Genomic DNA, 17437 nt, shown 5'->3' with positions numbered 1-17437 from the left:
GGGCTCCCCGGGGGCAGGGCTGGCCTGCAAGGGGATTTTGGGACTGAACATGGGTTTGTGCGGCGGAAGATGAGTGGCTTGCCCCTGACTCAGCTCCCAGCACTGGGCGAGGCCACGGAGGGGGTCCACTTCTCAGTGTCCAGGTCTGGAGGAGGGGACAGGGTTTCAACTTGGATCATACGTGGTTCCCATCCTGCCTAAAGTATGTGCTTTGGGTAGTCCCTTTCCCTCCCTCCCTTCCTTCCTCCCTTGCCTTCCCTCCTCCCTCCCTCCTCCCACTCTCCTCCCTCCTTTCTTTCTTTCTTTCTTTCTTTTTCTTTCTTTCTTTCTTCCTCCCTCCCTCCTTCCTTCCTTCCTTCCTTCCTTCCTTCCTTCCTTCCTTCCTTCCTTCCTTGCCTTCCCTCCTCCCTCCCTCCTCCCACTCTCCTCCCTCCTTCCTTTCTTTCTTCCTTTCTTCCTTCCTCCCTCCCTCCTTTCCTCCCTTGCCTTCCTTCCTGCCTCCTCCCACTTTCCTCCCTCCTTCCTTTCTTCCTCCCTCCCTCCTTCCTTCCTTCCTCCCTCCCTCCTTCCTTCCTTCCTTCCTTCCTCCCTCCTTCCTTTCTTCCTTCCTTCCTTCCTTCCCTTACTCCCTCCCCCCTCCCTGACTTCCATCCACCATTCATTCATTCATTCATTCATTCATTCATTCATTCATTCTCTTACACATTAACTCTCACAATTTCCCTGCCCCCTCACCCGCCCACTCATGATCTTTGAACCCTCCCTCTGTGCTCAGCTTAGTGGCCAGTGTGAGGACACCCTCCCGGCTTTGGGATTCCGATTCCGGAGGTAGTGGTGGGGGTTTGGGGTTGGACATACTGAGGGCCATGCTCAAGAAGGAGGTAATGTCTCAGGATGTCTGAAGCCTTGTGTCTTGGGGGCTTACTTACCAGCTAGTTTGGGAGCCAGACTTACCCAGTTCAGATGGCTTCCCCTTGTGTCTTGGGTCAGGGTCTTGAAGCATCGGAACACGTCAGCAATATCGGGGGAGGGGTGGGAGTCCATTTCTTCTCTCTCCCTGGCTGCCCATGGCCGCTGAGCACGCACACTCCCAGCTGGACAGGAGAAGGGACCATTCTGCGGGGAAGGTCTCCCAGGGACCCTGGAGCCCCACAGCTCATGAAACCTTCCTGCCTCAGTTTCTCACTCAGTTGGATAAAAAGCCCCCAACTTCGACTGTGGGGAGAACTGGGTGGGGGGGGCCCTCCTCCGGGCAGATGCGGTCTCTGAGTCCTGCATGCCCTTGGCTAGCTAGCTCTGGGTCATTGGGCCTCAGGCACCCCACCCCTCTCCCCAGCAGCCTCAGGGGCTGGGCCCTTCTTGGCCACCCTGGGTTTGTCACGGTCACAAATGTGTGCCAGCCGAGAGCACTGCTCCTATACTGGGCAGCGTGGGGGACTCGCCCGTCACTGCCCAGCCCCTCTCTACCTGCTGCCTCCTTCGTTCTGCTTCCAGGCCAGGATTGGGCAGGGTCAGCCCACCCCTGCCCTGTGCTCCGCCTTCTAGTGGGAGCAGACAACAAGGGCCCGGCGAGCCTCCCATCCTGCTGGGCACAGCTTGGCCAGCACTGCCCCTCTGAGGAATGTGCTGCTGGCTCAACCACTGCCCTCGGGCACAGACAGGTGGGAGACACCCAACAATGCCTTTGGTCTTGGCTCAGAGACTCACATCTCCCAAGAGTGTCCTGGGGAGGCAGGAAGGAGGGCTGCCTGGAGGAAGCGGCACCAGCCTGTCTCTCCCCAGCCAGTGCCCACAGCTGGGACGGTGGAGCCTGAGCGTGCACAGGAGCTGACGTCCAACGCAAAGGGACCACACAAGCTGTGGCTAATCCTGCACAAAGGCCTTTAGTGAAACTCTGGTCCTGACTGACCAGAGGGATATTTTAAAAAGCTTAAGGGAGAGGGAACAAGGAATGGGGGTGGCTGTGTGGCCACTGCTGGGAGATGTAGGTGGCTTGGTGCTTCCTCCTGACAGGGCCACCTGGTTGGTGTCTGAGGTGTCTGGGACCAGCTCGCCCAGGCCCTGTGGACTCAGGGGAGCGGGGGCTGGCCACCCTTGGGTCACTCAGGCCCCCTTTAACCTCCTAGCCCCAGCTGGAAAAGCCCAGAGAAGAATCTTCCTAAAGCAATTCATAGAATTGCCCTATCAGGAGGGACCCCTGGAGTCTCTTGATGGCTGCTCATCCAGTGTCTATTTGAATACCTCCGGGGATGGAGAACTCACTTCCTCTAAAGCTCATCCCTACTTCTCTAGAGTTAAAACCTGCTTCTTGCACACCTTCGACCTCTGACCTTGCTCTTACCCCTGGGGGAGCGGCTCGGAAGCCCCTCCCGCCCTCCTGCTTCCCTCCCTCGGCTTGGAGGTAGCTGGCGGTAGAAGATAGCTTGAGAAGAGTACATCTCACTTACCGTGTGCCTAGCACTTTATAGGGCGCACGTGTTCAACAAATGTTAACTCCCCTCCCTTCCTTTCTTTTTCAGAAAGCTCTCATGTTCCCAGCCCCAGAGTAGTGCTTTCCTCAGGGAAAATGTCCTCTTGGTCTTTAAAATTCCTTCCCTTTGTCCTGGTCTGCCCCTCCCTTCCCCGCCTTTTTTTTTTTTTTTTTTGGCCAATGCTATTTATATATGACTCTTGCAACTGACTATGAATCATTTCTTCATCAAATACATATTTTTTTCCAAGAAATATATTTTTGAGCTCCCACTATGTGTCCAGTAGGAACCGGAGGAGAGAAACGGTGCTCCAGACTGAAGAGTTTGCCAGGGGAACCTTGCACAAACATCTAGAACATTCACCCGAGTCATGTCGATCACGCTCCTGTGCTGGGCTCTGGGACCACAGGTGTGGCCTCTGCCCTCTGCGAGCCGATGGGCAGCTGGCAGACTTCCATGGGGCTCCAGGGAGCTGCGGCTACAAGAACTTTAGTGCCACCTCCCCCCTGGGGTCTCCATGGGCCCCTTGGGTTATGTCTGTCATGCTCAAGGGTAACTTGGGGGCCAAAGTTTAGGGCACAACTGTATGTTGTGTTTTCTCTTCTGCCCATCCTTGGAGGCTAGTGAGATCTACGAATGCTTGAGATTCCCTTCCTGCTTCAGGTATGTCTGACCCACGGCGAGTGTGTGCAATATCCACGGAATGAGTTTCTGCCCGCTTGGTTGGTGATTCCCGGGGGGCGGGGGAGGGGGTGGGGAGGGAAGAGATAAAAGGAGTTGAAGATGCTGATGAGGCCATGTTTCTCTATCTTGTCTATTAAGGATTCACAGACACATCCTGGCTGAACTCTGTGTTGCCTGGATCCTGGATACTCAAATTGTGGTCCAGGGACCAGCAGCCCAGCATCACCTGGGAGCCCTCTGGAAATGCAGACTCTCAGGCACCTTCCAGAACTGCCGAATCAGAACCTGCATTTTCATGAGATTCCCGAGGAGACTCACGCACACATGAGAGTTTGAGAAACACTGGTTCAGAGCAGAGGTTGGCAGATTTTCTTTACGGGACTGGAGAGTAAATGCTTTTGGCTTTGTGAGTCAACAGCCACTGCATTGCTGTGTCTACTGTGCTCTTTGTAGCGGGAAAGCAGCCACAGACAATATGTAAATGAGTGGGTGTAGCTGTGTTCTAATAAAACTTTATTTCCCCAAACAGATGTGGTCAGATTTGGCCTGTTGGCTGTACTTTGCTGATGGCGTATCCCCAGGAGTAGAACCTAGGATCTTAGGGGTGCTTGTCTTCAACCTTGATATTGCCAAAGTGTTCTGCAGAGTGGCATTGCCCATTTGCAATCCCTTGTATGTAAATGAGCTTTGTTTTCTGCCAACCCTTGGTTTTTGATGGGCTGTTTGATTTTTGCCTATGGGGGGGCACATAAAATGGTTTAACCTGTGTTCCTCTGTTAAACATCTTTGCCAAAATTGGTTGGCCTCTTGGATTTCCTCTTCTATGAATTGCCTGTTCTGTCGGGATAGTTACCTTTTCTTGTTGATTTCTCAGAGCTCTTTATATATTCCAGATATGCTTCTGTTGTCACATATGAACATCACAGACTTTTCATCTGACTTGCCTTTTCATCTTATTCCTGGTGTGTTTTATTTCAGCAAAAGTTGGAAAATGGGATGTAGGCAAATTTATCCATCTTTTTTTCTGGTTTGTACATTTTTGTCTTGTTTATGGATCCTTTCATGTCTCAAGGTCATAGAGATAGTCTCTTAAGTGTTCCTGTAAATGTTTCCAAGTTTTACATTTCACATGCATTTAGCCCAGCCTCTTTCTGTCTCTCTCATTCTGTTGCATGAAGTGCCATTATTCAAACTTCGTTGATCAGAAGAATCACCTAGAGGTGCTCGTTTAGGTTATAGACCTCTTGAATCAGACTTTCCAGGAGACAGGCTTTGGGATCTGTACTTTTTACTAGCATTGAGGTGATTCTTCTAATAGGGAAATGATGGTGCAGTGGTGAGCCAATGGGTTTGGGAGGTGGGCAGCACCCCATCCTGGCTGGGTGGTCTCATACATAGCACGGGGCCTCCCTTGCTTACCAGTAAACAGGGATTCCAAAGGCTTCTTGTGACATTAAGTGAGAGGCAGTCCGTATATGGCTTGGCACAGGGCTTTCCCCTGGGAACTGGATTGTTTATCCCCATGGAGACTCTAACTAATCCCATTTCTGGTTTTGTTTTGGTCACCAGGGGTTTCGGGGCTAAGCTTATGGCTCAACCAGAACAACCATTCATTCATTCATTCATTCATTCATCTGAAAGATTAGTTTACTCACGTAGCAAATATTTATTGATCATCTACCATGTTCAAAGTGCAGGAAAGAGCAGTAAACAGAATAGATGTGGTTTCTGCCTCCGTGGTGCTGGCAGCCTAGTTGGGGAGACAAATAAACAAGAAAAGTAGGATCCATGCTGGTAAGTGTCATGGAGAAAAAAGAGGCGGGATGGGGGAGCTTGGGAGAGGTGGCAGGTGGCTGTGTTACAATAATTGAAACAGGGAGGTGGGGGTCCCTTTTCTCGCTGAGAAGGTGATATTTGAGCAGAGGCTTGATGGACCCGTATGTATTGGAGGAAGATCACTGCCCAGGCAAGAGAGAGCGGTCCATGATAAGGCCCTGGGGCAGGGCTGTGCCTTGTGAGAAACAGGGAGGAGGCCCGTGGGGGTGAGGCAAGAGTGAGCGAGGGGGAGAGAGGGAGGAGGTGAGGACAGGGAGGTGATGGGGAAGGTCATGCAGAAGCTGTGGGTCGTGGCTTTTTCTGTAAGTGAGATGGGGGTGCCGGGGAGTTTCTGAGTGTTTCTGCTGTAACTGTCCCTCCTCCCCCCTCCCTTCCATCCTGTGGTGTGTGAAGCTGAGTGAAAATAAATAAACCCACCACATCGGTGCAGGGGAACTGGCTCAGTGTCTGAGAAAGGGGGTGACTGACCACATTGTCAGTGTGGCTCATCTCCCCACAGGCAGTCACATGCTGCCTCCCCTCGGAACCAAGGTGTCCCTTCCATCCCTGTTTCTGAGTCTTGCTGAGATCTGAGGGGTGGGCAGGAGGGCTGCTCCATGGGTGTGTGTGTGGGGGGGTTCATGCTGCCTTCCACTAAAAACCACTTGAGACAAACATGTGGGGACGGGCTGTCAGGCGTGTATGGGGGTACCGGAAAGCCCAAGGTCCGCTGAGGTGGGGGAGGTCAGCGAGGAGGGGACCAGGGACAGCTGAGGTTGAGAGAGGTGCTCAGGTAATACAGAAGAGCTGGGAATCATCTGGAGATAGGTGGCTCTGGCTGGCGACAGTGGGGAGGATGACCCTGCGAGGCCAGGAGGTGTGAATGCCCCATAATTACCATGATCCCAGGGGTCTGTCGCCCAGGACAAATGGGCTTGTTTTCTGGCCTCCTGGCTTGAGCCATTGCCTTGAATTTTGTCTCACTTGCTCTTTGCGAAAGACTTCGTTATTATTATCCTCATTGACAGATGGGGAGACCGAGGCTTAGAGAGGTACGCGCCTTGCCTCGTGTCCTGCCCCGCCTCACTGTGCCTGCATCACGGCCAGCTTTCTCTCCCAAGATCTCTGCCTCAGATCTTGGTATTTGCTCTTCCCTCTGCTGCAATGCTTTTCCCTGCATTGAGTAAGTGTGACTCTCTTTTTCCTTCTTCAGGTCTTGGCTCAAATGCTACCGTCCCAGCAAAGGCTTTCCCTGAACTCCCACTCTAACACACCTCTGATGATTCGCATTGACCCCTACACATAGTAGGTGCTCAATGTATATTTGTTGAGTGAGCAAACCTAGCGGAAAGGAACAGTTGATTCTCCCGGGGACAGCTTGGACTGCCGTGAAATCCTGCGTCACCAGGTTTGATGGTCTGTCCCTGCCTGGAGGACAAAGGCACGGCCTCTCTGTTGTGTTCAGTACCGTGCCCTTGGTGTTTGGGATGGTTTGTGGGGCCTGTCACACAGTAGGTGGATGATAAGTACTCTCCAATTGAATCGAGGCTTGACAAGGAAGCAGGACGATGTTACATGGGCGGTTCGTCCATTCATTCATTCACTCACTCATTCATTCATTTATTCGTTCATTCGTTCGCAACTTTCCAGAGAGAATGAAGCGAATCCCTCCCTACCTGTTGGCCCCTGCCCTTTCAGGAAGGAGCTGGACAGACTCTGGGTGAACAGGTAGACGGACAGGTTATGTCAGATGATGCTGAGGGCTGTGAGCTGATGAGCAGGACGTGGGGGCAGACAGGGACCGGGGGGGCAGTGGTGGTGGTCAGGGAAGCTCCCCTCGGAGGACCTCTGGACTGAGTCCCGGCAAACATGCGTGAAAAGAAAAACATGGACCCCCAAAGGCCATGTGTTGTGTGATCCCCTTTACAGGAAATTTCCAGAATATGCAAATCCCTAGAGACGGAGCAGTCGGTGGCTGAGGGGGCTGGGAGTGGGGAGCTGGAAGGGGCTGTGTACTTGGTATGACGTTTCCTCTGGGGAGGATGACAGTGTCAGGTGACTGCCCAGCCCTCTAAAGGTGCTGGACGCTGCTGAATTGTTCGCCGTAGAATGGTGAACTTTTTAAAAATAATTTTTTTAAGATTTTGCTTTTTTTAAGTATTCCCTACACCCGACACGGGGCTCGAGCTTACAGCCCCGAGATCAAGAGTTGTACGCAGCTCTGAACGAGCCGGCCAGGCACCCCTAAAACGGTGAATTTTATGTTGTGAGACTATCACCTCAACTTAAAGCAATGCCAGTGACCTGCCATGCCCGAGGACAGAGGACACACGGGCCTCTGGGAAGCGGGAAGGAGAGAGAGACCAGGGACCTGTGCAGCAGGTATAGGGGGTGCAGGAGGAGACGCCCCGGACGGACCCCCGATGGACCCCAGCCTGGACACCCGGCCCTCAGGGGGCTGGGGGGAGGCAATCCCGCCCCCTGGCTTTGTGGGGTGCCTGGGTGGCCGGGCGACATGCCTGGGCCTGCCTGGGTGGGGGTCACATGCATGCATGTGCACACTCACGCAGCCTAGCTTGAGTGTGCACGTGTGTGTCATGAGCCACGCATGGACACGTGTCACACCGAGTGTAGCACGTGCATGCACACTTGTGCCAGAGCCCGGCTGTGCAGGGGTCTCCCCATATGCGGCCCCCACCCCCTGCCAGGGATTGGGGTGGGCTGAAGTCTCAAAGATGTGGGAGGATGAAGGGGAGTGGGGGCCCCCACCCCTAAGGCCACAGGTGTGGGCCCCCCATCGCCCACTCTCTCCCCGTTGCTGCGGGCCCTGGGGGCTCCCCCAGCCTCCCCTCCCCTCCTTCTACTGTAAATTCTGAGAAATCCTGTCCGTGGTTTGGCCTTGCCCCTCCCCCTCCCTCTATCAGGGCTCTCCTGGCCACTGTCTTCCTGTCTTGGGGCCTGGGTGGGGGCTGTGAAGGGGTCAAAGGCTAGGAACTGCCCCCCCCCCCAGCCTGGGTCCCCAGACCCAGGGCTCTCCACTGCTTCTGAGGCCTCACGTCACCTCTCTGGGACTCAGTTTCCCCTTCTGTGGACTGGAGATAAGCATTTCGTGCCTCCGAGGGAGGAGTGGAGGAGGTAATAGGGAGGGCCTGACACAGTCTAGCTGCTATTATTATGCACTTCCGGCCTCTGACTTTCCCTGCTCAGCCTCCACACCTTTGTCCCCTCTGTTCCCCAACCCAGAGTGCCCTCACTCCTGTCCCCCGATTCAAGCCCAGGTGTCATTCAAATCCCAGTTCTTCCAGGAACAGAGAGAGCAGTGGCACCAGCAGGGGCTGGGAGGCAGGGAACCTGGGTCTGAATCCTGGTTCTGCCACGGACATGCCGGCCGGCCTCCGAAGGGTTGCCATGTGGCCTGCTGCCTCAGTTTCCCCAGTCTGATGCTTTGTGGTTCTAAGCCTCCCTGATAAACGACCTTCTGGCACCCTCCACCCCCAGCTTACTCTACTTCTCCAGATGCTGGGCCGCCTTCCTTGGCTGTTCCAGCCACAAACTGCGATGCTCTTAGAATTTATGGTGCAGGAGGTTCTGGGACCTCCAGAGACCTGCCTCTAACTCATGCTGCGCCCACTCGTCTCCTAAAACACAGCTTGAATCTGTCTACTTCCCAACTCGGCCACCAGCTTGCATCGCCCCAGAGTTTTCTTGAATCCAGTTAGTTGCCCTGATGTGTCCTGTGCCTGCTCTCAGTCCTTCCATGGCTCCCTATTGCTCCTAGAAAAAAAAAAATCCAAAATCTTCCCCACAGCTGTGAGTGAAACACGAATCTGGATTTGGTCAGGAGAGCTTTTATGCAAAAGGACAAAGGAGAGAAAGGGAGTGAGCACTCTGACCACGAGGCCTGCTAGCCTCTCAAGAGTTAGGCACAAAGTGGTTTTCTTTTATAGAGAGGACTGAATAAACACAGCAAGAGCCAGGTGTGGGGAGGTGGGATGTCCCCCTGGGGCCGGCCTGTTCTCTGGAGGGGGCTGTCTGTTGGCTCAGGTGAAGGGCATCTAAGTTCAGGGCCCCTGGGGAAGGCGAGGAGCTTAACCAAAGTTTGGTTAAGAAGCATTGTGCTCCAGGGACGCCTGGTGGCTCGGTCGGTTGAGTGACTCTTGGTGTCGGCTCAGGTTGTGATCTCGGAGTCGTGGGATTGAGCCCCACGTCGGGCTCTGCGCGGAGTGGTGCCTGCTTGGGATTCTCTCTCTCCCTCTCTCTCTGCCCCCTCACCCACCATGCTCCCTCTCTGTCTCAAAATAGATAAACAAACTTAAACACACACACACAAGGGTTGTGTTCTGATGGATCAGTTGGGACAAGCAGTTCGGCGGCCCGCTTTTGAGGCAAAGTAGGAATTTGGATGGTCTACATCTGGCCTTGTCCTAGATGAACAAGGAAATCTGCACTGGGATTCTCCAGAGAGATAGAATGATAGGGTGCCATAGGGTGATGTGTGTATGTATCTCTCTGTGATTCTATCATTCTATCTATTTGTCCATATATCTCTCCATGTATCTATAATCTATACAGTATCTATATGGTACATATATCTGTATATCTACACAGATATATTTATATCTATAGATATTTATAGATATCTCTATATATTATATGTCTATAATGTCTGTGTGTTAAATATTAGATATTTATAAATCCCTATCTGTATATCTATTTATCTATATGCCAGGCCTCAGATGTCTATCTAGATAGACAGATCTATAGCCAGATAAACATCTATACCTATATCCATCTATCTAGAGGTATACCTATAGCTTGGCATATATCTTTATTATAAGGAATTGGCTCATGGGATTATGGGGACTGTCAAGCTGTAAGATCTGTGGGGTGAGTCAGCAGGCTCGAGACCCAGAAAGAGCTGATGTCTCAGTTCAAGTCCAGAGGTGGGGGGGGGGGGGAGCCAGTGAGTCAGTCTGAGGGCTATCAAGAAGGTAGAATTCTCTCTTATTCTGAGGAGGGTCGGTTTTTTGGTTGAGGCCCTCAACTGATTGGATGAGGCCCACCCATGTTCGGGAGGGCAATCTGCTTTACTCAGTCTGCTGATTTAAATGATGATCTCATCCCCAAACACCCTCACCCTCGCAGATACACCTGGAATAATGTTTGACCAAATATCCAGTCAAGGTGACACATCAAACTAACCATCACAGGGGTCTGCCGGGAGTCTAAGTTAAGTCATATGGGAGGCTGTTCCTTGCACTAAGCAGTTTCCCAGAACACAAAGGGTGGGGGATTCCCTAACCTTCTCTGTTTTCTAAGATCGCAAAGCTCGGGTAAAGTTCAATATTGTCATAGCCTGTAAGGCCATCACCACCTGTCCTGTCCCCTCCCTGCTCTCACCTCCTCCTCTCTCTCCCTCACTGCCTCTGCTGTGTTTCTCAAACACTGCAGGCTGGTTCTGCCTCCAGGCCCTTAGCCTTGTGGTTCCTTCTGCCTAGAATGCCCTTCCCTCATCTCCTCAGGTCCTCTGTGACCACCAGGCACATCGCCCTGTTGCATTTTCTCCAGGGCATTTTTTCACGATCTGAAATTCTTATTTCTTTTTGCATTTATTGTCTTTCTTCTACTGGGCAGAAAGTTCTGAAATCACGAACAGGCAAGTGTCGGTTGAGAACCTATTACATGCCGGTTCCGGCTCCTTCTTGGAAGTCATCACGGATTGGGTCACGCATGCAGACAGAATGTACAATCCTGATGTGAGGTTGGACTGAGGCCTGGTGCTGGTGGGCCTGACCCACCTGGGTGGTCATTCAGGGCTTCCCAGAGGTGAGATCTGAAGTGGGGATAGGCATCAACTATGGAAAGAGGAGGAAAGAAAGTGTTCTGGGCAGTGGGGAAAGCTTGTGCAAAGGTCCTGAGGTGGGCGGGAAAGTGCTAAGGCATGCAGGAATAGACTGTGTCGGGGAGGGCAATGAGGAGCTTGTGAGGGGTTAGCAGGGCTTTGGTCCGGCTGTCAGTGGGATGCTGGGAAACTCCTTTAGCCCCAGGGCTATGGGGAACCAACAAAGGGTATTGAGTAGGGGGGGATCCTGGTTAGATTTGCTTCGTGCAGAAGAAATTTCCTGAGGTTTGAGGTAGGGGGGAAGGCTGGAAGGGGAAGGTGGGGATACTGGGAGCCCGTGGGAAGAAGAGGGTGGCAATCTGGCCTATGTAGCAAGCATGGGCTGGAGAGAAGGGGGTGCAGAGCAAGGCCCAGGAGGTAAGATGAGCCCCCTGTGGGGTAGCTGCCAACCAGCTGGGCCAGCTCCACCTTTCCCACGAACTGCCCAGGGGCTTGGTTAGCCAGGCATCAGCTGGGCTTGGGGGAAATCAGTCAGCTCCTTATCTTGAGCCCCGTCAACCAGCCCAGCCCTCCTTCCCTACTCTTCTCCACATCCGGCGGCCCCCTCTGTCCATGCAGTTTCAGGAGGCCCAGGTGAGGCTGAAGGTAAGGGTGTGTGTGTATGTGTGTGTGTGTGTGTGTTTGAAAGGCTCTGCTAAAGCCAGGATTCCCTGCCTCTCGGGGATTATGCTTTTCCTCCCCCTGTGCTGGGGTGAGTGTGGGCCCAGCGGCAGGTTCCCCACCGTGGGTGGGGCAGTGGTGTGGGCGATTTCCTGGTTTCCGTGGGAAGCAGGCCCTGCGGCCACCAGTGGTCTCGAGGAGCCTGATCTTCCGGTCTCTCCTTCCTGGGCCAGCCTCACGCAAACAGGCAGTCTCAGCCCCCGCCCCGACACATCCCTAGTGTCTCTGTTCGGAGGCTGGGATGGGGGCAAGGTAGGTGAGGCTCTCCTCTGAGCAAAATTTAAGGGGTACCCCAAATCTCAGTAATCAAAATAAATAATGTTTCCTTTTTAAATTGACATACGTTTGGGGGCACCTGGGTGGCTCAGCTGGTCAAGCGTCGGACTCTTGATTTCAGCCCAGGTCATGATCCCATGAGATTCCTGAGTTCAAGACCCGTGTTGGGCTCTGTGCTGATACCACAGATCCTGCTTGGGATTCTCTCTCTCTCTCTCTCTCTCTCTCTCTCTCTGTCCTTCCCTCGCTCATGCTTGCGTGCTTTCTCTCCAAATAAATGAATAAGTAAGTAAAGAAAATAAATGGGCATACGCCTGATAGATAGCATTGTGTGGATTTTTTTTTTAATTTTTTTAATTTTTTTTATTTTTGGGACAGAGAGAGACAGAGCATGAATGGGGGAGGGGCAGAGAGAGAGGGAGACACAGAATCGGAAACAGGCTCCAGGTTCCGAGCCATCAGCCCAGAGCCTGACGCGGGGCTCGAACTCACGGACCGCGAGATCGTGACCTGGCTGAAGTCGGACGCTTAACCGACTGCGCCACCCAGGCGCCCCAGCATTGTGTGGATTTAAGGTGCCACATGTTCATTTGATACATTTAGATGTTGTACTACCATATTGGGATGCATAATTCACACCTCTTTAGGTTCGCATAATTGTCATTTCTTCTTGGTGGTTGGAGTAATTAAGCTCTAGTCTCTTAGCAAGTTTGCTGCTTATAATACACTATTGCTGTCTGTTCGCGATGCTGCGCGTTTAGATCCTGAAGGCTCATAAGGCAAATCATACTTCAGTGCAGTGTTTGACGTCGAGATCGTCTCCCAAACCGTAAAATTCGCCCTTAGTCCATTCCCAGGGCTGTGCAATCATCACCACCATCTAGTTCCAGAACATTGCTATCACCCCAAAAGAAAACGTACCCCTGAGTCACTCTCCAGCCCCTGGCATCCATGCAGTATTTAAAAAAAAATCAAAATGAATGTAAAAATGAACAAAGCTGTCACATTTTACTTTTATTTGTTTATTTAAACTTTGAAAAAAATGTTTTATTTATTTTTTGAGAGAGCACAAGCAGGGGAGGGGTAGGGAGAGAGGGAGACAGAGGATCCAAAGCGGGCTCTGTGCTGATAGCAGTGAGCCCGATGTGGAGCTCAAACTCACGAACCGTGAGATCAGGACCTGAGCCGAGGTCGGACGCTCAACCGACTGAGCCACCCAGCTGTCCCAAAGCTGTCACATTTTAAAACACAGACGAGCATTGAGGCTGCCCTTTGTCCCTGTGTCCCTCGCCTGCCTCACCCTAATCCTACCCAGTCTGTGCTTTGCCTGGTGGGATGATCCCACCTCCTCCAAATACATCCACCCCTGGGCCCCCCAAAGAACAGAAGGTCTGGACCTGGGTTGAGACCCTGGCAGTGACTTGGGGGATCCTGTTGTTCAAGCCCTTGAAGGACAGTCTCCAGGCCTTTGGCGGCCAGTTGACTGGCTGGCTGGAGGGCTTGGGGTCTGTTTTGGGCACACTGTAGCTGAAACAGCAGCCCCATCACTATTTATTTGGCCCCAACTGTGTACCGAGCATGTTAAGTTCTTATGCATTTCTAGAGATGGTCCGCATGGGTGTGTGTGTATGGGGGGGCGGGGGCAGGTGGCAGGCAGAGTGCAGAGGTTTACCCACAACTCCTGGGAGGAGGTGAATTTCCTAACAGTAGACTTGAGGTGCTCCCTACGCGTGGGGGTGTGCCAAGGTGGGGGCACATGTTAGGAGAGCTGTAGAGAAAATTCCTGCATCAGGGGAGGTTTGGAGTTGGGGAGACCTCAGTCTGGTCTAAATGAGAGTTGACTTAGCAGCCCAGGGGTGGTGGGGGTTTCTGCTTCTCCTCACTTCCTGTAGCATCGGGACCCAGCCTGTGCCACATCCCTTTTTGTGTGTGTGTGACTGGCAGTGCCCTGACATCGCTGTCGGGGTGGGTCTCGCTTGAGGTCTGGGAGGACCGGTTTGCTGCAGTCTGTGTGGCTCTCAAAGTGATGCTTGTTCGCAGTGCCTTGAGCTTGGAGGTGGTGCCCCCTTGCGGGAAGAATGGGAAGTTTCGCCTCAGGACCCTGCGACCCCCTGGCCTGCGCGTTCTGCAGATTGAGGCCGCCCGCCTGGTGACGCGGTGAGACAAGGGGGTCCAACTCTGAAGGTGATCTGGAGATCCTGGCCTGACTGGGGGACTGTCCCCGCAGCTAAGGACCACCTACTGGCCAGGAATGGGACCGGAGCCCCTGCCTAGTCCCCAAGACAGTGGGACAGGGCCGGTGGGGATAACCAGGGCCCTCAATCACCCCCATTGTCTGATGGCAGATGTGGGGGTGGGGATGGGGTGATGGTCTCAGTGCTCCATAAATAAATGAGGTTCCACTCGTGAAAATTCCTGCATAAGAACAGTGCTGGCAGGTGAGTCAGATTGAGGAAGGAGGAAACGAGGGAGGAAGAGAGAGAAAGAGAGAGGAAAGAGAAGGAGGGAGGGGGAGGGAGAGGGAGGGAGAGAGGGAGAAGGAGAGGGAGAGAGAGATATCTAAGTGAGCAAATAAAAACCAAAAATAGCCTCAGGGAGACAGAGACAGAGAGGCTCAGTAGATACTGACTAATTGGATGGATGAATCAATGTCTCCTTGGAAGAGGACCCATCGTGGACAAAGACAAGCTCTGACAGCTTGTACTTATTTTGTTGATCAAGCTGGGAGGACGCGCCCAGGCTGCAGGCTGGGGTTCCTGAGGTTTAGGCTGTGCTGGATGGTGTGAAGGCAGAGGGTCTTGCCTCCAGCAGGGACTCAGCATGGCCAAGGATGAGGTTGGAGGGAGGAGAGGGGACCCAGGGTGGCTTCTGGGGAGAATGCCCAGCCTCTATGGAGGGACAGCTCAGGACATTTGGCCCCTGGGGACCTGTGTATGGGGCAGGAGGGAGCCAGTGTCCAGGTGGAGCCCAGGTGGGCTGGGCAGCCCTCAGGAATATCGCTGGCTGTTGGGTGTCTCAACTAATGGGGTGGGGTGTGGAGGGGGGCTGGATGTAGGCGGTGGGGTTCTAGGGAGTCTGAAAATCCTGGGGTAGAATGTCCTAGGGGTTCATCATGGGGTGACCCTAGGAGAGTGTCTTTGGGGAGAAACTCAGGGGGCTCAGAACACAGGGGAGGGCCTAGGGCATTAGTGAGGGTGATCATGGGATGGTCCTGGGGACTGGAACCTTCCTGAGAAGATGTGAAGGGCTGAGGAGTGGGGTCAGGAGGTGTGCTGTAAGGCAGGCCATGTGGGAGTATTTCTGGGGGAGACACAGAGTTGAGAGCAGTGGGGCTATCCGGGGGGGGGGGGTCTGGGGGTTCAGAACATAGTGTTCTTTGGGGGGCACAGGTGGGGGGGTGGGTGTGAGATGGAAGAAAGGAGTCTGGGAGAACAAATCATGCAGCGAGGACAGAGTTATGGGGGAGGATACAATTTGGGGAAAGGGCTTTGGACACCGGAGGATGCTTTGGTGCAGGGGAGACCCTTCAAGATCAGAACATGGGTCTTTGTGGTGGGTGCGGAGTTTCAGCACCTGTGGGGGGGATGCTCAGAATACCAGGGTATGGGAGTACTTGGGATAATAAGATGGGGGAAACCAATGAAGGGGTGGATTTGGGGTGCTTGAACTAGGGGTGTCTTGGTGGGATGTGTTTGGGGATTAGAAGTGGGGCAAGATTCTGAGGGTGCTTCTATTCCATCATGAGGGTTCTGGGGGGGGGGCTGGAGCACCTGGTGCAGGTTCCTTGGGGAGGAGCAGGTTATGGAGATGGGTTGGGGGTCCTTGAGGGATATAGTAGGGAGTGGACTGGGGCTTAGAGCTTAGGAGAAACTTGGCAGGGGGAGGTCTATATCAAAAGCAATAGATCATGGGGGTGAGATTAGGGGGTGAGAATCTGGGGATGTCTTGGGGGTGGGCTTGGTGAGGGGTCCCAGCCGGAGAGTGCCTTGGGGCGGGGGAGGGATCATGGGAGGTGGGTGTGACAGGGTTAGGACAAAAGGTGGCGCGTTGGGGCTGGATCGTGGAGGGGCGGGTTTCAGGGAGTCCGAACTGGGTGCTTCTGGGGTTGCATCATGGGAGGTGAGTTAGGGCAGGAAAGAAGCAGGATGTCCGGGAGGCACATCTTGGTGGGGTCAGAACCCGAGGTGAGCCAGGGTGGGCGGGCCCGGGAGTGGACCGGGCTGGGCCCTGGGTCAAGGCAGGACAGAGCCGGCTGGGTATTGGAAGCTTTAGTGCCCCCCCCCGCCCCGCCCCCACCGCGCCGCCGGGGGTCAGTAGCATTTGCGGTAGACGATGTGCGGTCCCTGCTCTTCGTACTGCTCCCGCAGGACCCAGCAGGCCTGGAAGGCGCGCAGCGAGGCCAGGATAGAGCCCCCCCTCCACACCGAGAAGTTTCTGGAAGGCTGCGCCGCCACCACCACGTGGGCCTCCGGGGGCTGGCGGCGCAAAAGCTCCGCCCTGAAGCGGCCCTCGAACCCCCGGAAGAGCGAGGAGCCTCCGCAGAGCAGCACGTTCTGGGCCACGTCCGCGCGCGCCTCCGGGGGCACCTTGTGAAGGCTCCGTCCGGCCATGGCGGGGACGCCCGCGGGCGACAGCCCCGGCATCTCCGGGGGCTGAACAGCAGCTCGGGGCACTGGAACAGCTCCTTGCCCAGCGTGAGCGTCCGCCCGTCGGGCAGCCTCAGGGTCTGGCGGCACTCCCGCTCGGGTCGCGCCTGCGCCTGGAGGAAGTCGGGGGCCACGTAGCAGTAGCGATGCTTGATGGCCTCGACCGTGTCCAGGTCGTGCTGGCCCGGCGGCAGGCCCGGGCCGAGGAGCGTCTCCGCCAGGAAGGCGGTCAGGTGGGTGCCCGCCAGGTCCAGGCGCTCGGTGGCGTGCGGCAGGTTGTAGCCCTGGAAAACCGCCGCCGCGCAGGTGACGCCGTGGCCGGCGTCCACCACCAGCCCGCTGACCCGCCCGTGCGCGTAGACGGACAGCACGGCCTGCGAGGCCACGTACGTGGCGGGGCAGCGCAGCGACTCGAAGGCCACCTCCACCAGCTTCTCGCGGTTGGTGCTGGGGCTGAAGGGCGGGTCGGAGAACAGCAGCGGGTGGTCCCGCGGGGCCGCGCGGAGGTCGTGCTCCAGCAGGTGGCGCCAGATGAGCTCGGCGGCGTCCCAGTCCACCACGATGCCGTTATGCACCGGCTGCACCAGCGTCAGCTCCGGGCGCTTGCGGGCGGCCTCGCCGATGAAAGTCTCCAGCGCCGCCTGCCGGGGGGAGGACGGCTTCTTGGGCTGGCAGCCCACGATGGTGGCCACGGTGTAGGCGGGCCGGGCCTGGCCCGCGAAGCCCACCTTACAGGTGCCTGTGCCCATGTCGATGACCACCGCGCCGGTCCTTGGTGGCAACCTGTCGCCCACCATGCTGGGGGGCTCCTGCTGCAGGGTCTCGTTCGCCAGGATTGAGCCGGGGTTCGCGCCAGGCCTGGGGGCCTCTGGGGAGGGCTGGGGCTTCGTGCACCCGGAGTGGTTGGCGTCCATGGCTGCGGGTGGCTGGGTGGGCTGCTTGGCAAGGCTGACCGCTTTCCTCTGGGGGGGGGGGGGGGCAGG

General features: G+C 55.0%; 1 protein-coding gene across 1 annotated transcript; it reads right to left on the bottom strand.

The window, feature by feature from the left end:
* Window positions 1-16095: 16095 nt before the first annotated feature.
* On the bottom strand, window positions 16096-17437 carry ACTL9 (actin like 9). Its single transcript, XM_042927409.1, is given in 2 exon segments — window positions 16096-16462; window positions 16465-17437. Coding segments are annotated over 2 exon segments (1248 nt in total). The 5' UTR covers window positions 17369-17437; the 3' UTR covers window positions 16096-16118.

The sequence above is a fragment of the Panthera leo genome, chromosome A2 (genome assembly GCF_018350215.1).
Source record: "Panthera leo isolate Ple1 chromosome A2, P.leo_Ple1_pat1.1, whole genome shotgun sequence".
Lineage (NCBI taxonomy): Eukaryota > Metazoa > Chordata > Mammalia > Carnivora > Felidae > Panthera > Panthera leo.
Note: the sequence above shows the minus strand (reverse complement) of the source record. Positions and strands in the feature narration are given on the sequence as shown.